This window comes from Phocoena phocoena, chromosome 19 (assembly GCF_963924675.1).
Source record: "Phocoena phocoena chromosome 19, mPhoPho1.1, whole genome shotgun sequence".
In the NCBI taxonomy this organism is placed as follows: domain Eukaryota; kingdom Metazoa; phylum Chordata; class Mammalia; order Artiodactyla; family Phocoenidae; genus Phocoena; species Phocoena phocoena.
In genome coordinates, this window is record NC_089237.1 from 23,770,487 (window position 1) to 23,792,024 (window position 21,538).

Sequence of the window (21,538 nt, forward strand, 5' to 3'; positions counted from 1 at the left end):
AAAGGATCCAATATAGTCATGTTGGGGGGATTTAGTTGCTGTTCTTTTATAGGAGTTGAAGAGCCAGAACAAAGCAACAGTCAGTTTCAAAGTACAGCTCAACTCCCCCTCCCCCGTCTGTTGTTTTGCTCATAAACATACAGGCTGTTTCCTTTCATCTGCACAGGCTCACGCAGTATGGAGAACCTACAATAGGTTTAAGCCAGAATTATAAATGAATACGCAGAGTGGTGGTCAAGCTAGAGATCTTTTGGCCTAAGAAAGAATCTTGATGTCTCTGGCTAGAATTTAAAAAAAAAAAAAAAAAAAAGAGGAACCTCTTAAAGGCCTAAAAGCCCAGCAGACTTACCAGCGATAAGGAAAAGAGGCATCTCTTACCTGAATTGTTAAACCTCATAAAGGTGTTTGAAATGCCTAATAACACAGCTTTAATCTCTACATAAGAAACAAGAAAAATTTTCCGTGAATGGCCAGATAGAGGGGGGCTGACAATAAGGAAGGAGGGAAGTTGGGGAATGATGCCAGATACAGTATTTGGACCTGAAACTGCAACTCCAAAGGTTCTGTGAAACTACTTGCCTGAAATATTGTTTTGATAAATAAGCCATATCCTTGTGGAATTGAAATCTCCAACTGTTCCACTGGCACGGACATCTCTGCAGTGACAGCACATGCCCCAGACTGTGGAGCTAACTTGAATTAAATTTCAGATGTGGGGGAGCTCAGGGAGGGGGTGGTGGCAGTGGGAGGTTTATGAACAGTATGCTGGGGCTCTGATGTTGTCATAACCAGATGGCTTCAACTCTATCATTTAAACAGAAACAAACATGTCCAGAAAGAATAATGACAGGAGAGGCATCAAACAGCTTCACCTGTACCCGAAATCCTAACTGCTTTGTACCCAACAGTAAAGCCCACAGTGGAAATCCCGTAAATTTTGGGAAACCCCAGAAGAGACTTTCATCTTGCCAGAAGCTTGGTGCCAGAACTGCTACCCTCCTGAGGACATGTTCCCTGAACCTACCAGCCCCCAATCCACAGCTTTCTGTGAATGAGGAAGGGCAAATCTGAAGCCCGGTTTGTCCTCCTGGATCCTCTGACACACAGGCCAGCTGAGGCGCCTTTCCAGAGCTTCTGCTCTTGCCATCCCCACAGAAAGAAAGCTTTACCTCAGATTGCGTACCTAAACATTTCAGAAATGGAACTTCCTCCAGTTGCTTACATAATCTTTTCAGGGTATCACATTAGAAGAACTCTCACTCAAGTTGTGTAACCTTAGGCATGTCCCTCAGGGTTTCAATTTCTCTCACCTATAAAATGGGAAGATGCTATCTATCTCATTTATCCCACCCAACCCATCGAGGTGTTGGGAAGTTCAAATGAGATACTGAACAGGAAGGTTTGCTGAAACGGGAGCAGTGCTGAGCCAGTGCAGTTACCTGAGAGACAGTGTGCGTACAGGAGACCCTGGGTGCGCCCTGGTCCCCAGATCCACGTGCTGATCTGGAAAGTGAGGACTCCGGAGGCACAGGACAGCAGCCAGGACATGGAGAACTGGACACTTGCTCACACAGGTGACACTTAGGAGGAAACCGAGAAGCGCAAAGGAGTGGTTTCCAATAAGCAAATCCTGCCTTTGATTATACTGACAATAGGTCAAACCATACACACCTTGGCGCAATGGCCAATGGTTCTCCAGTGTATCCCACTGCCCTGTCCAGCACTGCTGCGGGAAAGGCAGAGGAGGAGCCCCAGAGCATTCCTGCGAGCTCCCTGGGAATTTGGACATTAACTTTTCTGCAAACACATCCAGTCAGTGACAGAACCAGTCAGAGATAAGAATTTCCCTTTATTAAGCCTCCACATTCATGTCCCCTTGATATTTTTGTATTTACTTAAGGAGAAGGGAGATTGGGAATTCGGTCTTGAAACATGTAGGGTGCAGGAAAGCCCACTTCCGTTACTCGCCTTGGCAGAAGAAGCCTGACCCCTCAGGAGGATGTGGACTGTGAGATAAGAAGGACAAGGGACTGGCGGATGCTGGTAGCTCACAAAGGGAACTTGAGATTAGGGAGACGCAATAAATTCCTACTGCTTAGACATTTGGAGCATAATCTCTGCAAGCTAAAGAATCAAACTAGGCCTTCAAAATCCCTTAAGGAACTCAGACCCCGAAGACAAGCCAGGTGAGTGAAACAAAAGACCAGAGATACCACACAGTACAAAATAGTCATTATTTATATTTTCAAAAAGAAAAAAAATTAACATTTGGAAGTTCTCCCCTGTAGGAAGAGGGGCGAATTGGAAGGAACAGGACTGGCTCCTATGCAGGTGGCAAGTCAGGTACGAACAGCTGAACAATCTGGGCTGGGAGTTTTCCCACACAGCATTAATAATAAAATTTCCTTTTCTCGTCTTTTTGCTCTGTTTTTGTCTTGTGTGTGTTTGTTTTTTAGAAAAAGGAACAGGGGAGAAGAAATAAAATCAGAGAAAAATGCCAAAAAACATTTTCCACAATATCTAAAAACAGAGAACCATAGTTTTTGTCAAGACAGTATGAATTCTGGATGAATTACTTTTTCCAGTTTTCAACACCAATAAAGATTTTTCCCCAAAAGCTACCACATCAGAATACTCATCTTCTAGATCAAATCGTCTCCTTCCCCTTTCACCTCTGCTTGTTGTTTTTCATAAAAGGGTAACGGGAAGTATTGTGTTCTTGCAAACAGTAAGTGCTAACAACAAGAGAGCTCTTCTGATATTTGCATGGTGCGTGGTGAGTTCTCACAAATACCCAAGTTTTAGCACAGCTGGATGTACTAAAACTTCTCTCAACATAAATACTACTGGAATCCAAAAATTGATTTTTGAGAAATTCTGCAAAAATCCTTTCTTCTTTCCTTTTCCCTTCTCTTAAAACTAAATGTCCTTTTTAAATTTTCTTTTTGCTCCAGGCACCTGACGATCTGTTCTGCTCAGTCAGATGCAGACAGGTTTCTCCAAAGTACCACCGCTGGGATGTCCTCAGGGCTAGCGCCTAAACTGAATCCCCACAGTATCAAACTCGGCCAGGCCAAAGAGAACACAGTGACGCAGCAACAGGATTTTCATTAGGTTGAACAGCCCCGAGTCCCGGGCCCTTCCCTCCCCCCACCCCTGTTTCCCCCAAGTTTACTTAGTGCTGTTTTAAAAGTCTGGGGCCACGATGCAGTCTTTTCCCCCCACAACGGAGTAAAAGCTCCACAGATTGCGCTGTCTACCTGGTGGTTTGTGGCAGCAACAGTGGCTGCTGCTTCTGGAAAATAAACGGAGTCTTACAACAGGCAGGATCTTAGGACTGCTTCAGGCGCTTGCGCGGGGGTCCCAGAAACGGGCACTGTGCCGAAGCCAGAGAGCGGTACGCCTCAGCCACCAAGTGGGGATGTGACACCACCATTGACTTCCACCCGGAGGTCTCCAAGACATCCGAAGCATGACTAGGAGAAATGTGAGAGATGGGTTACCAGAGGGGTGAATGAAGGATGAATTAAACAGCCACCCAGACAGCCGAATTTCCCAGGGTTTGCTGTTATGGGTGTCAATGCAAGACGTACTCAGACAGAACCCTTAACATGCATGAGAATTTGCTTGTTAGAAAATGTGCAGACAGGTGACCAGGTTACGACTGTTGTAACTCTGAAAACTAGGACTCTGAGACACTATGTTCTCAATTACAAAAGATGAAATGTTCCTCAGGCTCTTCTCTACAACATCAATGCTCTTCATATTCATTGGTGATGCTGATAAAGACAAAGAGCAAGACTTCTCTGGGTCAGACAGCTCTGAGCTTCCATCTGGCTTTGCCATTTACTAGTCCCATAACCACAAAGCAGGTCATAGCCTGGGGCCTATTTGATAATCGAAAAAGAGGGGCTAATACTCACACTTCACCGAACGGTTAACATCTAAAAAGCACCAACCAAGTGTCCAGCACGGAGTGAGCTCTCAGGACAAGGAACACTTTGCTTCGGAACAATCTTACAGACTTAGAGGACATCATTTCCTGTTTTCAGGGCATTTTCTGCGTTAAGTAATGTTTACTCACCTACCCTGCGACCTCTTAGACCTCTCACCCCCCAGAACTGCTGTTTTGAGGGCTTTATTAGTAGGCCTGCCTCTCTTCCTGGGGTTTTTTCCAACTTTTGCTCCCCATCAGGCAAAGGAGTATAACATGTCCCACTGAGAATTATTTCAGAAAGTAATATGGCCATTTAAGATGAAGGAACAGATCTACTGGAATTTACGCTTCTTTCTCAAAACAGTTATTTTACGACCTCGTCTCCTGATCATGCCTTCTCTTTTCCCCCGTTCTGCAGTCGACCACTGGACACTCTTACTAACTCATAGAGATCCACTTCTGCTCTCCCAGAGATCTGCATGTCTTTTTTTTAAGCCGGTGAGCGTGAAGTAAAGATACTATCGCTCTAGGGGACACAGCTTTTTCAGACCAGCAGGTTGTCATTTTCATCAATTCTGATCCTGCAAGGTAGTAATACGCTTCACTCACCAATCAGAGTAGACTGATGAAAGCAAAACCATTTTTCACACTGTCAAGCTGAAGGAAAAGATGGACACTCTCTACTTACTACTAAAAAGCTTAATGAAGCTACTCACCTGTTTCACTCAGCAATTCAAAGTCTTCCTTTCTCATTCGTTAACTAACCCCACTACCCTGAAAGAACTTTGAAGATGACAACTCACTAGTTGATGAAATCCACTGCCTGAGTTTTCAACTGATCTGCGCTGTGGAGGTCAGCCAGGATGAGAATTTCTGCGGCGTTCTCCACGGAGAGGTTACTGCAGAGGGCATCCTCACACATGACCTTTAAACGCTCCAAGGCATACTGTAAAACACAAGCGTGGCTGTCGTCAGAGCAGGAATGCTCTGGACTGACTGCTGCTGAAGTTGTTTTCGTCAGCTGTACCATCACGTGACTGGATACCTTAACAGCACTGCACAGACCACGAAGATGCTGCTACTGCAATTACAAAACGAAACCATACTCCGAAGGCCGGAATGAACAGCCAAGATAACTTGCATAGCTGCCATTCAAGTTCTAAAGTCTATTAGAAAAATGGCAATTATGGAATAGATCCATATCTTCAAGTTTTCCCCTACCCCGACTACCATTAAAGTGTCTCTTAAACCATCACCACCTACCCTCACAATGAGGTATTTCTCTGCTTCAAGCCAACAGGGACATTACACTTAAATGTCTGCAATCCCTTTATTTAGAGCCAGACTAAATCCTTTTATTTAGCGCAGCACAGTCCTTTCTACTTAAGCGCCGTCACCAGCCCAGCAGGATATTCCAGCTGTCCCACCAGGCTGTGAAAAGGAGCCCTGTGGTGACATTCAGCAGCATCTCTACCACTAGTTATTCCTGAATGAGTGTCAACTGAAGGCCTCCTTTTCAACAGAAGAGGATAAATGGAGTCCTATCTTATTGGGGTTGAGGTTAAGATTCTTAGGGTAGAACAACAAAGCAACAGAGACCCTGGATCCAGTTTCAGCCTAAAAACTTCCTATTTTCCAAGTAAAGGGTATAAGTAAATGTTTTGGAAATGAAGGCCTAGGTTAATATTGGGCACAGCTGATCTACCTGATTTGTTTTGATGCAACTGTACTACTTGCTCTCAAATATATTATGAACTTACTGAGGAATTTCAGGGAAAAGGGGGAAGAAGGGATAAAGGAAGGCACAAAATAAAATGTCATTAATCAGTTCATAGGAGAATGGTTTGCTCTGAGGGTATCCACAGTCCCCATACAGGTCCCATCTTGAGGGCCTGAGAGCTGAATGACACAATACTCCTTCAGGCTGAATCATGACGATCAAACCAAGACAATTTTATTGTTATGAATTCTGGGTGAGGAGGCATATCTGCTGGCACTGTGATCTCCTGCAGCAAAAAGAGTTTTATTGGTTTTGGGTGCAGCTTTAATTTCTTACATTTGAGTAACTAGAAAACAGTTTCCACGGAAAACAGGAATGACACTACACAAGAAAGAAATGAGGCTGCCGCTTTTGTTTTAAAAGACTGGAAAGGGTTAAGTAAATGCTCACTCTTCACATGCTCACTCTTCACACGGTGCCTCGTCTTACCCTTTCTCAATAAAACTCTTTTCAAAGGACTTTTACTGTGAATAGCTCTGATCCCTACTGCATAATTAGACAAAAGTAGCCATTTTCGTCCCTTGGGGACAAAGGTTTTTTTCTTAATTATGCTTCTGAAAAACCTGCCTAATGGCAGTACTTACCCGGGAGATTGAAATTTGTCTCCTAGGCCTGGGCTATGTGTTTTGTTTTGTTTTTGGTCTAATTACACATGTCCCCAGGAGACTGGAAAAACTTAGCAGAAGCTGTTTTAGCCTCTTGGGTAAATTCTAGATGTTTAGATCCTTCCATGAAAATTTTCTTATTCTGTTTTCCTGAAGCTCACAAGGAGGTGTAAAGGTAAAAATGTTTTCAAAAAAGCTTAGAGCAAGGACTGTCTAATGGGAAAGTCTGAATGGAATTTGAAAAACGCACCCTTCGGTTACTTCTCATTCATAAATTTAGAGCACCGCTGTGATTCCACTGCTTTAACTAACGCATTGTACTGAAAAGCACCAACCTCAGAGTGTCAGTTCAGGCTGACCCCCTGCTCTCTCTATTTACAGTAGGTTCCCAGTAGGCTCTCTGGCTGAGGAGCAGGAATGAAAACCCAGGGACACAGATGTCTAACCCTGGCTCTGAGAATGTACCACTCTGAGTTTTGGTATTTCTGTCTAAAAATTGGACCTTGTGATGCTACTCATCCTTATGGGAGCTAGACAATGAGGGGGATAAATGCCTGGTATGTATAAGCACAAGTGACTGCTTCATTGAAAGTCAGAGGAAGGGGAATTCCCTGGCAGTCCAGTGGTCAGGACTCTGTGCTCTCACTGCCGAGGGCCTGGGTTCGATCCCTGCTTGGGGAACTAAAATCCCACAAGCCGCGTGGTGAGGCCAAAAAAAAAAAGAAGAAAAAAAAAAAATCAGAGGGCAGATGAGGCAGAATCATTATAAACTCATGTTTATAAAAAGCAGCCATTTGGGCTGTGTATCCTACTTCCCCAGAACTCACAGCGAATATTTTCTTTCTGTTTCCACTGGAGGCAAGTTTCCTCTGGTCAGAACTGAGCTAGACTGGCAGGGTATAGGATGTTCACATTGCTTAATCGTACTTAATAAAGTCTTGAAAGGTGATAAGAAAGATGCAGCTATTATTCAATCCTTTTCACTGGTAGCACTGATTGGGTTTACATGCCTCATCCTCTACAAACACTCCAAAGAGATGATCAATAAAGCTAAAACCTCCATTGTAAACACAAACACTCTCCTCCGGGGTGCTAAGGGAGAAGGATGGAGATTACTCCCGAGAGTGAATCCTGAGAAGGCTCTAGTGCTCTCAGGCCAGAGCCAGCTGTGCCCCTCGGGTGGGCGCTGCAGCATCATGGCAGGAAAAGGAGGCACCTCCAGCAGAGAACCATCTTTCTCATGGGGTCTACTGCTGGCCGGGTTTAAGCCCTTTAACACCCTTGCCTCAACTGCCCCCCAATGTAAGAGAAGCTTCCACAGGATAAATAGCAATCCTTTTACACACACCCCCACCCCCACCCCTCAGTCACGTTTCCTCAGACCACAGGGCCTTGGAGGAACAGGTCACTGCTCTCTCTGGTCTATCTACACAACTGAAAGTCAGTTTCCCAAAGTGTGTTTTGGGGAACACTAATCCCCAGAGGTGATCCTTGAGAAAAGTAACTCCAGGGTTAACTAAATTGGAGAAATTTGTCTATTATATTCTCTTTTAGAAAACTAACAGTACACACTGACATACTAAAGGTTCTGAGAAAGGCCCTGCTATAAAAGAGCAACACAAAAAAACCCAATTTGACTTGGTGTTTCATTAAGCTTTTCCCCTCAACCCTATTTTGGGAATCACCAGCCTGTTGTTTTAGGTAATAACCATATTTCCTTAAGCCTAAGATCTACATTTTTATTTTCACACTTTAACATTTCTCAAATTAAAATGTGTCTTACAATCAAAGCATACATTTATTGTAGTAGTCTCTCTTTTTTCCCAAAGATCTATTCGTCATCTTACAATTCTGAATGTGGTATATTTCAATAACTTCTAAGGTAAAAGCTGAAAATGCTAATAAGCAGGATACTAGGTAAAAGTTATTCTCTTACTGACAAAGTTTAAATAAAAGTTAATGAACTCAAGAATATTTTTGTAAATTATAAATCCAAATGTTAATATTATCTGAATCTTTAAAATCACTGTGATTAAATTTGAGATCGGCAAGAGAAGAGAGGTAAACATCAACTCATCCTTCTTTTCCATAATTAGGATGACCATATAATTTGCCCTTCAAAGCAGGATACTTTTGAAACTAAAAAGGGTGCTATCAGTAACTATGTTGGAACACAAGTATAAACCAAGACTGTTCTGGCCAAACTAAGATATATGTGGGACTTCCCTCGTGGCCCAGTGGATAAGACTTTGCGCTCCCAATGCAGGGGGCCTGGGTTCAATCCCCGGTCAGGGAACTAGATCCCACATGCATGCTGCAACTATGAGTTCGCATGCTGCAACTAAGGGCTCGCATGCTGTAACTAAGGAGCCTGCCTGCCGCAACTAAGAAGCCCACATGCTGCAACTAAGGAGCCCGCCTACTGCAACTAAGACTGGTGTAACCAAATAAATAAATAAATATTAAAAAAAAAAAGAAACTAAGATATATGTTCATCCTGCCCACAAAGCAACATAAAAGCCCAGTCATGAAACTCAAGAGGTCACCAAAACTCCTAGTCTTGTTGTTATTTTCCTGTTCTCATCTCACCTTGTCAGCAGCTGCCAGCAAATCATCAGCCATTTTGTCGAGGTTCGGAGCCTTCCCCGTGTAAATGAAGCACATCATTTCCTTAAAAACTTCAGGCTCCACATCATTGATTTCAACCCGATTCTATGCCAAAGAAACTAAAAATGAGAAACATTCCAACAGAACAAAATCCCTAAACAATTTTCATGATTTTAAGCTCTGATGAAGAGAGGAGCTCATACCATTTTAAACCTAACACGAATGGAAAAGTTCTCTTTGCCTTATTTGATTGTAATAGCCTTTTCTCCCATCATATGTACCACCTTTGTTTTCTCAAATACAATAGCAAGACAACTATACCTTTGATTTTTCACCTTTCTTTTCCTCAGTAGAAACACATGTCTAATACCCTCACCCAAGACTATTTGGATGACCTGCCTGGAATAGTGTTTCTGCTTTACCTAGAATGCTTACAGACTACCTCTCTCTGCTCTCAGAAATTGTCTGTTCGGGGAACTCTACTCCATTTGAATAACATAATAAGACAAAAAAAAAAACCCAGGAAAATAAATCTGCTGCCAAATTGGGAAATGATCTGATTCTAGCCACCTAGCTAAAAAGACATATCTCTATCCTGTTACATACCTTTTTGCTTTCCTCCATTTCATGTTCAAACATGGCACTAAAAACTGGAGAACGAGCTACAAAGTGAAAGGAAAACAGAGACAGATATGGTTATCACACCAAAATCTCTTGGTTCTTCTGTTATGAAGAAGAGATCATTTTCTTTTTTTCTTTTTTGGCCACACCACGTGGTTTGTGGGATCTTAGTTCCCTGACCAGGGATTGAACCTGGGCCAATGGCAGTGAAAGCGCCGAGTCCTAACCACTGGACCGCCAGGGAACTCCAGAAGAAGAGATCATTTTCCTTCCTGTCCCACTACTACAGAAATGGTCTTTTACATCAAATTATGCCAGAATTATAAAATTACTTTCTTTTTATATTATACAGTAAGTGAATAATTATTATATAATACATAGGGAAAATAAGAAATCACTTCTTTCAAAATAATTTATTGGCTTCATTCCAACCATTCATATTTCAAGGAGATTACTCAAATTACCTATGTTAGATGACAATGATATCCTCTGAGTAGATCTTGGGGTTCAAATGGAAGGTCCTTCATGGTCTAAGCAGGGTGTCCTAATACCTGCATTTCTGCCTGGAACAATGATACCTACTTCCTCCGCTTCCAGGGACCACACAGCAAGGAGGTCAAGAACAGGGCTCAATGGCATCCGTTAGCTAGGTGAAGTGCAGGCTTATTTATGGCAGGCTGTCTGTTCCTCCAAGCCATGCATTATCGACAGAGATGATAATGCCCCAAAGAGGTGACAGCAATCTTAGGTATCACAGTCATTTGTGGCCCTTCAGATCTTAACCCAACTAGACAAGATCTTACTCCTTAGTACTTAGTGTCTTAATTTTTTCCTTAGGGCTGGGAATAATGAAAAAAAGGTTCAGAAACAGTGTTCTAAGCCATGCCCATTCTAGTCTAATGAACACCGTGAAGAAGAAGTAAACTTAATTTCAACATGAAAGTAATAAAACGGCTAAGAACTCAAATTTTATCAGGTCCAATAAATCAGGGGTTTGGGTGAAAGTTGAGACTACCAATCTCTACCTAAGAGAGGAGGGACAGATGGAATATATAGAAGGAGTTTCAGCTAACAGGCACCTGGAACTTTGACCTAATTTATGTCAGAAAGGACTAATTTTAGATTGGCCATTTTCTAACCATATAATCTTGGGCAAATCACGTAACCCTCTGAACCTTAATATTTTAATCTATTCCAAAAGAATATCAGTTCTCATTGTTCTTATCTCTGAAAGGCTATAGACTATAAGGTACTATATAAATACATTACAGAAGCTGAAGACTAAAGGGCTGGTGCTTTTAATAAAGAGGGAAGGGTCCAAAGCAGCAATATGCCTAGAGGGATCAGTGGATAGAGAGAAGCTGATGTTATTAGAATAAATAAAATAATCTAGGGAGGCTAAAGTAGAGTGAAAAGAGAACTAAGGCAGACCCTTAGGGAATAACAGTGTTTAAAGGGATGGGTGAAGAAGAGGGAGGCCACACATTAGAAGTAGCCAGAGAGCCAGCCAGAGAAACCAGAAGAAAGGAGTCAAATAATATATAAACTAGAGTCCCTCAAATTTAGGAACTAGCAGGTCATGTAACTTTGGAAAACCGCTTTTGTGGCATGGAGGCAAACTGAGGATAAGTGGGAGGAAAGAATAGAGGGAATGAATATGTCAACTCAAGAAACTTAGCTCTGGAAAATAAAGAGAGAATTAACTAGAGGGAGAAGCTTGAGCGTGTTTACAGGCTGAGCGTGAACAGGCAACAGGAGAAATAGATGGCAACGATACCGGAGAACACGGGTCTAATCGGCAGAGTAAGGCTTCTGAGAAGGCAGCACGAAACAGAACAACAGTAGAAAGTAGTCTGCTTTGGACACGAAGAACACCTCCTCCACTGAGAATGCAGAGAAAATGCAAGTGAGAGGCAAGAGCCAAGGGAGAAGGGCCTTGATTTTCTCTTGGAAGAAGTAGCAAGGTCATCTTTTAGGAGCTGGAGATTAAAGGAGAGTGGTAAAGGTGTGAAGTGTCTGTTGTTGAGGAAAAGAAAAGGCGCTGACTACGCATCTTTAGAAAGAGGTCTCGGCAGTGCCGAGGGCCTAGCTGAGCACAGAGGCGCGAACACAAGAGTTAATGACGTCCTTTAGCAAGTCTCAGTGACACCTAGTTGAGAGAGGGATCAGGAAGATGGTCAGACTGAGCCAGACAGAGGTTTTGCCAGGTGTGTACTTTAAAATGGCAGGGCTGATGGTCTTGGTAAGAAACCTGTTACCTGACGGTTCGTGTGATTTCCTCTTACATCTCTTGGCCTGAATATAATTTTGTGGCTGAAAGCTATGCTTCCCTGTGAGGTAAGGCCATCAGTCTGCCTTAACAGTTCCTGCTGTGTGTCAGTCTTTCTGGTCTTAAAGACCAAGGGCCTATGACTAGAACAAGACCTGATCTTCCACGTCACAGGCAACATTCTCATTCTTCTAGTACGTTTGTTTGGAAGAGAGGGCTAAGACCTCCAGGGCTGGGGATTCGGCTATGTGGTGGTTTAGTCCTGAGCCCAGAATCCTCATTACATCCTAAGTCCCTGTCTAGGGGCGGATACCTGCTCTTAACCAGTGTTTTGACATCTAACCTCCAGGTGCAAAGGCATCCAATACACATCATCATCCATTCCTTGAAAATGATGGCCTAAGTCCACTACAGAGAGAAAAAAAGAAGTAGCATTTTTATGGAGAGTAGCCTTTTTGGTTTTGACAACTAATGTCACCACAATATAAAAATATATTTAGCTGCAGTTTTTTTGGACTAGTTCAAAAAGTTGAAGTTATTCAAAAGGTGATTCCGCAGCCTACTGTTCTTCCTTGTTTAACCACAACTAAAGCTCCCCATGAATAAATACCAACCTGCTAAGATAGCTTTGTGAGCCTGGAATTCCTGGCCAGCGACACACAAACAACAGTCTGTGAACCGGGAATTCTCCCACAGTCCTCCTAACTCATCCGCCAACCGGCACTCAGGAACCTTCACCATATTCATGGTGTTCTGGCCAGAAATGTTGACAGAATCTTGCACCACACTCACCTGTGAAAGATAAGAAAACACAGTCCAAAGCTTTCGTTACCAGGAATTTTCTTCCCAGCAGGAGGAGAGATGACTTTTACCTTGTTGTTATAGTACATTTAGAAGCTGACGTTAGGCATATTCTCCTGAAACCACCTCCACAAATGAAGTCTTTAACCTCTGGATCAAGTAATTTCCAAACTCTCATGATCATACTTATTCTACACCATCTCAGGACAATAAGGAGAGAGCCCCACAAATCTCCTTCTCTTCCAAACTTCTAATAAGCTCCTCCTTCCCTGCCCTGAAGACCTGGGCGAGACCACCAGAGGGAAAAAACTGACAAAAACAAATGTTAAACCTCAAGTATTTACCTTATTCTGCCTTAAGCAAAAGGTTAAATACAAGGAACTCTATAGAAACTACCATTTAAACTAAACTCTCCAGAGAAAAGACTCTAATAAGCCTAAAAGCACTTCACTTTTTTCAGTTAGGTCTGGAACATAAAAATAAAATGCAGCTTCCGTAGGGCCTGGTAAATAACTGGCATTTCCTCACAAATGTTAGTTTAATGAACAGGACTGGGCCTGCAAGATCTTGCGTAGTGATAACTGGGTGGGTATCCCACACCATTTATACCCTTACTCAAGTCATTGGTGACAATGACATACAAGATGACTGGCTCCAGCTGGGCATGCACTTACAGCTTTGGAACAGAATGACGACAACGGGTTTAATAGAGGAATCCAACTTGCCGTTTGGCTTCAGCAGCAGCATGGTTTGACCAGCTGAATTAACTGTTCAGTCTAGAGAAAAACCCTGGTAACTTCTAGATGGATCAGCGAAGCTCAAAGAAGTTTGCCAGGATACAAAATACAAGGATTTATAAACCATATAACATCATAAAATAAATGTAAATTACCAAACTGAAGATGAGACCGAACGGATCAGTCTTCTGCCTGACAACCCTGGCTATGCTTCCTCCCCTGTATCACATTAGGTTAGAAATGTTCAAATGAAAGCAGAACTCACAAACCTTGAGAATCAGCTCCCCACTCTTGCTATTCCTATGAGTTAGATGAGAAAGACAGCTGAGGAGCATCCTAAATGACCCAAATTTCTTTTAACCTTCAAGAGGCAAGTCAGCCCTTCCTTAAATGCAGTCATAAACCCAGAAGCAAAGTGAATGCCCCATCCAAGTGACCTGTAGTCCCTTCTGTGTAGGAGTGAGATACTTACTATCAGGTCACGAAGTTTATTTGTTTGTTTAAAGCTATAGCTGTTACGGTCTTGAGCAATGAAGCAACCAAGCTAATGAACTATGAATGCGCTTAGCATGTAGCACATTCATCAGAGCCAGGGTATAACATTATTTTAATAGCCCAGGGCCCAACACAAACCACCCCAACAGAGATCGTCCCATGTAAGATCTCTAATTTGGTTCAGCAACTTTCTCATATTAACACCCGTACTTCTTTGATATAATATCAACACCGAAAGTAGAAGTAGCCTACTTCCAGTTTTAGCTTCAAAATACTGCTGATTTAAAAACAGACAAACAAAACACCAAGGAAAAGACCAATTAAATCCAGCTTCCTCATAGGGAAAGGCAGGAATCGCTTGGGATGGCCAACGAAGGGAATGGAGAACGCTTTTGGCACTGGGTTCCTAAGCTTGAATTAAACCAGGCTGACAGGAGCCCAAAGTCATTAACACTTGATGGCAATCTACTAGACTGGGTAAAATGAACTGGCAAGAGCCAAGCTGATTTTCAAACTGTGGTGACCAGTGGACTCTGTGCTGGTTGCACGTGCACTTGGTACTGAGTGCGGCCCAAAGACTGTGACTCCTCTCACTGGGGCAATTCCTCTCTTCAGACACAGACAGGAACACAGCAGGAAGGAGAATGTACCTTTACTGTCTGAGCCAGACTTGTTCTGCAGATATATGGATGCCTGGAGTCTCCAGAGCTCTGAATGTCTGGCACCTCTTACCAACATTAAATACGCTTAATTAAAAATAAATTTTAAATGGCATACACAAATGAGTCTTCAGAGCCCAAACTTTTAACTTAGAAAGGGATTGTTTTCCTCTGCAAATGATGATGCTAAAATGATACCATTTTGAGAAAAACTAAAGATTTTTTTTTAATGCCTATAAAGTTGACTACGGAGACTCATTCAAAATTGCAGCTGTGAAGATGACGTGACTGTGACATTTATGTCTTAGAAATGACTGCATGAAAATGTCTCAGGAAGGCTCTATAACCCTCTAAATTTCAAGTTGTAAAAGGGCCTCACTTTTAAAGTCAATTCCTTTTCTTAAAAAAGAAAATTTCATAAAAGACATAAAATTTCATAAAAGATTGTGCCATTTCTTGTTTACTTTGTCTAAGCATAGAATGTCAAGGTAAAACCACTAGAAATATATTTTTAATTTCTGTATAATTAAAACAATCAAGAAAAAATAAACAGACAGCATATAGGTTGTTTATAGCAGCAGCACTATTTCTAATCAAAAGACTAGCAACAAACTAAATGTCCATCAGGGGACTTCCCTGGTGGTCCAGTGGTTAAGAATCCGCCTTCCAATGCAAGGGACGTGGGTTCGATCCCTGGTCAGGCAGCTAAGATCCCGCATGCCACAGGGCAACTAAGCCCGCGCGCCGCAACTACTGACCCGGCATGCTCTGGAGCCCACACGCTACAACTAGAGAGCCTATGTGTTGCAACTACTGAGCCCGTGCGCCACAACTAGAGAAGCCACACGTGCCACAACTAGAGAAGCCCACGCACCGCAACTAAGACCCAAAGCAGCCAACTAAATAAATATTAAAAAGAAATAAATAAATGTCCATCAGCAAGAGAATGAATAAACAAACCGATCAACTGTCGTGTGAATATACAACAAACTACTGTACAGCACTAAAAATCAAGAATTATAGGTACATTCACAATATAAATAAATTTTAGAAACATAATATGAAAGCAGCAAGTCCTAGATGACTACATACACCCTGACACTATTTTCATAAAGCTCAAAAACAAGCGAACCTAAACAATATATCGTTCAGGCATGCAAATAACGAACAAGGGATGATAAACAATTCAAAAGTGCTGTTTATTATCATCATCTGAGTAGGGAGACAACAGGTCTAAGGGACAGGGGAGAAGCATATATAGGTCAGTTCTCAGTTATTGGTGATGTTGCTGGGTTGGGTGGTAGGTTTACTACATTAGCATGTTTTATAACCTATAATGATAATACATATTTAATCACCAGTTTTGTAGGTCAAGATCAAATATTATTAGCATTTTCATAAGTTCAACTAATACATCCAAATAATCCATTTAAAAGATGATAAAAAGAAAAATTAGTAGACCCACATATTTAAAATTTGGCAAAAATACATATTCCCAGGCTTTGAACGGATATTCTGTGTTTGATAAGGAAAGAGATGTTTTAAGAGTTAACTAGGGGCTTCCCTGGTGGCGCAGTGGTTGAGAGTCCGCCTGCCGATGCAGGGGACACGGGTTCGTGCCCCGGTCCGGGAGGATCCCACATGCCGCGGAGCGGCTGGGCCCGTGAGCCATGGCCGCTGAGCCTGTGCGTCCGGAGCCTGTGCTCCGCGACGGGAGATGCCACAACAGTGAGAGGCCCGCGTACCACAAAAAAAAAAAAGAAGAGTTAACTAGTATTGAGATATTTCATATTTGGTACTTCATATTTCATATGGTATTTAATATTTCAACTTTAATTGCAACATTACAAAGGCACTGGAATCTTCTACCTGTCAGAGGCATATATACACTGACGGTGGAATACATGTATATTTATTGCTAACAGCTACTTGTTTTCAATACAAATAAGTGGAAAGAAGATCAATAGAAGCTGAAACATTTCAAGTAGATTTTCTGTGGTCCAAATTGTTACAGAGAAAATTAAAAGTGTAAAGCTTTCATGATTCTCTCTTTCATTACCAAAAAAAAACTTGGTAGAGCCCGTTTCCTTGGGTAAATGGCATCCAGCTTCACTTAGTGTAGCACAGCAGACTAGAGATGGAAAATGGAGAGCTGACACAGCCCTGACACTAATTTGCTGTACAATGCTAGTAAACTTACCTGACCTCCTTAGGCACTGCTTCTCTCCCCAGTAACATGAAATGAAGAGAAAAGAACGAACCTAGCTCAAAGGATTGTGATAAGAGACAATTAAGGGAATGCGTTAACTAAGCGACATCATCTTGGAAGAACTGCCACACTTCCTAAAAGTCAGACAGGAAGATCACTGAGGCTCAAAAGTGAACCCAGTACAGCGCATTACAAACAAGACTACTCAGTCGGCATTTTTCAGAGTTTCATTAACGGTTTTGCCACTGAAATACAGCCCAAACACACAAATGTGTGATTCTCAGTCTTTCACCTTCGGATTCTCTCTTGTGGCCTCTGGGAACAGACCAAAAATATCCACAAAACAACTGTACTTATTACTTACATCAGGACAGGACAGAAGTGCCTGGGCCAAAGACTGAGTAAGGAATGGAACAGTGGAGTACTCATAACCTAAATTTGTATGTGGACATCAACTTCTTATATAAAGGCCTCTAAATTATAAGAAAATACTAACTAAACCAATAATAAATAAAATATAAATAGGAACAAAATAAATTTGTTTATAAATATTCTATTGATAGAGGTGGCACAGGTCAGAAGGATAGAATTTGTACCAAAGGACGATCCAGCTCTAAAATGCACTAAGAACTTAGATGAGCTGCAGACATTTTTAAAACCCACACATTCAAAACACACCCCCACGCAACTGTCTTGCAATGCTGAATGCTACTAAGTCCACAGAGAGCCTTGGAACAGAAACGAGTCTCACTAGGCACAAGCCCAAGAACGAGAAGCAACACTCAGCACCTGTGGCCAACGGAGAAGTGTGAGAGGAACAGATGGCACACCTGGTCCGATGGTAAGAAACCGATGGCATCAGCAGAACCCAACAGACGTTTCCCTGTTCAACATCTCCTCGTTTCCAAAGTGTCATCTCACTTCCCTTCTAAGTCAGTAAGGCATTTCTAAAGTTAACCACAGGATTTCTCCTAAGAGAATTTCATATGGGGAAGCAAAGAGAGAGTGCACCTCGGACTTAACTACAGGATGAGAGATTGCCAAGTGAGGGCAGGCCAACTGGTTTCCAAATCAAGAATGTCAATACAAGGGCTGGAGCAGATGGAATGGATCTGGTGATGGTATAGAGGGGAAGCATGCAAGAAAAGGCTGGACCCACTGTGGACTTGAAAATGCTACAGTAAAGGTTTTGGTGTTGCCTAAAGCACCAGATGCATTATTTAGAGGCGATTTCTCTTCCTTCAGAGAGCAGTTCAAAAATTGGCTTTCATTTCCAACAGAAATTAGAGTTTTCCACTCTTCTAATTTTTTTCTGAAATATAGGATCTCTAAGGTGGCTGAATATTAAATTGATGGTTTGTTTATGTAACATCCAACATCACATAAAGCCACCTAACTGTTCTCATTTCTCCACCTGGGCCACTGAGTATGATCTATAACTACTTGGATTTATGTAGAATTCAAATTCCAAGTCCATCAGACAAAAAACAACTGCAAAATTTTATGTATTTTTACAGACGCCATCACTCTAGTATTTCCTTCTTTTACTTAGCAATTAAAAAGGAGAAAAGGTAGCTATTATGCAAACTATATTTTATGTATTCAGTGTGATATTTTAATAAACTATAGCTCCCAAATTTCCTAATCACCAGCAACTATTCCGTGGAAATATTCAATGAGCTGTGACTTGGAAAAGAAGCTGGCTACTGCTGGCCAGGCCTCGTCTACAAAGGGGCAAGGTTCCTAAGGGACACCTTTCCCACTGTGCAGGCGGTGATATGTCTATTATTTGACAGAGCACACTGCTAGCTGGGGAACTTGCCTGCACCTTCCCCATGCCCCAGTGGTCATTTTCATAAAGTGGTGTTGCTCAGGAAGCAGCTCCTTGACCATACGATGTACAGGGAATGCCAACATCCCAGCTGACTGGAGGTTTTATTCATTTCTTACACTGTGAGCTTATGAGTATTTATATATGTATTGGTAACAGCATGAAATGACCAATTTGTATATACTCACTAAAGAAACCATTTTTCAACTCACTCTCAGTTTGGGAATTTTACTTCAAGGCTTCTCCTATAAACCTGAAAAAGGCTCTTTAGGTCGTTGGGGAGAAAAGGACTCTCCTAACTGACTACAGATAACTCTCTTAGCTAACTATGAGTTAGAGAGCTTTAACCTTTTTAACCTTCACTCTAGAAAAAATGGTTCTCACCTTCCTATTTCACAATTACCAGCAAGACAAACTGGAGACACTCAACAACCGGTAAGAGTCATTTAGTTCGAAAAGCAGAAAAGGAAAGTGCTCTATCAAACACATGTGGACTTCATACTCAAGGAGGAGCCAGAAAGCTCAAGGAACAAATACATTTACATATCTAGTTGCTGGTCATTCTCCTCAGCTTGAAGTTAACAGTCCTTCCAAATGCTTTCTGAAAAAATCCACAAGGAAAAAGCCAGAATTCTGACGCAAGCAGCTAAAAAATCACACATACCAAGATAGTGCACAACCTTTGCTTTTAAGAAAGTAACAGGTGGAGAGCTGAGATGCCCAACAACCTTGAAATCACGGCACACCTTTTCAGTCAGTCACACAAATCGCATTTGTGCAGCACCACTCCACTTGGGGATTTTTCTCACTCACCATCCTTGATACAATACAATTACGTCTACTGATACCCATCAGGTCTGGGAATTGCTACTCTCACAGCGGGGCAAAAGGACTCACCTCACAGAAGAGGGTAAGCTTGTCATCAGGGAGAAGCCCATTGGCCTCATCCAAGAGAAAATCTCTACGGATGAATTTTTTGAATCCCCAGTCTTTGCCTTGCACAAACCTATATGCCCGTTGACTCTCTGGAGTGGAAAAAAAAAAAAAGTTATATTTAGGATTACTCAAAAAACCGTATCAAATCCACAATTTGTCAATATATAAAGTTGCCAGATGTGAAAATAAAGAGTCGAACAAAGATAACATTTACCCATAGCTTTGGTTTCTTCTCCCTTGGCATTCAGGATGGAGAATTTGAATTTTGCTCGAACTTCACTCTTTGGACAGCTGACCAGTAACAGGTAAAGTGACAGGTAATCTTTGCTCTCTTCATCTAGCCCTTTTGGGTTTACCCGCAAACACCTACCCAAAACAGAAAAAAAAAATGTCGAAAGCATCCATGTTTGTAGGCTCATTAAAGGACAGGAGGGAACTAGAACATCCAAATCGAGAGGGAGATGTTAAAAAAACAAAACAGACAAACAAAAAAAAACCCCAGGCCCCATAGAGGAGATTCTGATTCAGCCAATGACTACTTGGAAATCACTTTTCTAGAGCAACCTGAGGCACCTTTTAAAAAGTAAACAATAAAGGGGCATCCTAGGATCTGACAACACATCCCCTGCATCTCTTCCTCTTTCCTCATAATCTCCCAAATCGGTCTTTTTCCCCCTAAAATATTTTAAAATTCAGCCTAGACTCAATCTATTCTAATCCTCAAACTCAGGAAAAGCAGCCCCTTATTTTGCTGGGATTGCAGTGAAAAAATTCCAGGAAAAAAAAGTCAGTGAGCCTTTCAATATCACCTTGGGAGAGAAGAAGAATTCTAGAGAAATATGTTAGTAGTAAATAATCTTTTATAGATATTTTATCAATCTGGCAATAATATTCTAAGATTAAAATAAAGGAGGCAATATGGAGGAAGCACAGACAAAAGTAAACTCCCATTACACAGGGTAGAGTTCTAAGCCAGACTTCTAAACAGAGTTAGAGATGCCAATATGTTACCAATGGATCAAAACAAAATTCAGACAGAATAGGTTCAACTCAGTTAAGTTGTAAATGTCATTAGCTGAACTGCATGTGGTTCAAACACGGCTTCTACCACATATAATACACAGGCCATATGTATCCTTAGGCCTTGCCAGTGTTATAGCACCTCTTTCAAACAGGTGGCCCAATTCAGTGCTTCTCCAGGAAGTGCATATGCCACATACATCACTACACAATTGTGCTAAAGATGCGGATTTAAATACAATGCCTAAGAATAAGTCTTCTCTCAGCACCTAGTAGTACACTGCTTATGTACATGGCCAGAAAGTACTCAACAAAAGGAGAGTTGTTAAAACTTTTCAGTGGGATATCAGAGGTCAAAAATGGTGGTTCACAGATATGCGTTCTGGTCTTTGTAGAGAGCATATGGTTGTATCCATAACTGCCTGCCCCTCCTCAAGAAAACACATGGTTTGGATAGGACTGACCCCCACTTCCAGATCCTATTCCCCTTGCCACAGGGATCAACTGAGGGAACCTAGATCTAAACCAATCGGTGCATTCTTGGCCACACAGTTCAGAGGAATTTCAAAGAACTTGTGGGATGGTAGCGGGTGATGCTCATTGCTACTGCCAGTCACCCTTCAACCACAAGGGAAGCTAAGCTTGAAATGTCAAACAGTGTGGAGAGCAGGGCAGAGCAGAGAGCGATGGGGTCCTTAATCTAACCATTGGGCTGGCTGCTGGATCAAACTACCTTCAAAGACATCCTACACCATGGGCATTCCAGGTACATAAGTAAATAAATCTCCTTTATTGTTTAAAAACAGGCAATCTAAAAGTCAAGAGACATTACATTAAAATCTAGATCTCTTGCTTTTCTTGAAAAATCAGAAAATAGCGCTGGTCAGCCCTTATTCACACATGCCTCTAGTCAGCTGGAGCTGAGTAGCCACCACTTCTTTTAGAAGGACGTTCACTAGTTTGCCAAGTAGTCAACGCTCGTACCACGTATGGACATTATTTACAACACTGGCTCTCTTTACTCATTTACA

The 21,538-nt window shown here is 41.9% G+C and overlaps 1 protein-coding gene across 1 annotated transcript in view; it reads right to left on the minus strand.

The window, feature by feature from the left end:
- Positions 1–2,220: 2,220 nt before the first annotated feature.
- SPOP (speckle type BTB/POZ protein) overlaps positions 2,221–21,538 on the minus strand; it is a 67,565-nt gene continuing 48,247 nt past the window's right edge. Inside the window, exons 4-10 of the mRNA XM_065896879.1 lie at positions 19,702–19,853; positions 19,449–19,576; positions 12,434–12,611; positions 9,536–9,591; positions 8,912–9,034; positions 4,741–4,883; positions 2,221–3,476 (exon numbers count right to left, since the gene is read on the minus strand). Of these exons, the coding sequence (XP_065752951.1) occupies positions 3,332–3,476; positions 4,741–4,883; positions 8,912–9,034; positions 9,536–9,591; positions 12,434–12,611; positions 19,449–19,576; positions 19,702–19,853 (925 nt within the window). The 3' untranslated portion in view covers positions 2,221–3,331. The remainder of the gene's footprint in view (positions 3,477–4,740; positions 4,884–8,911; positions 9,035–9,535; positions 9,592–12,433; positions 12,612–19,448; positions 19,577–19,701; positions 19,854–21,538) is intronic.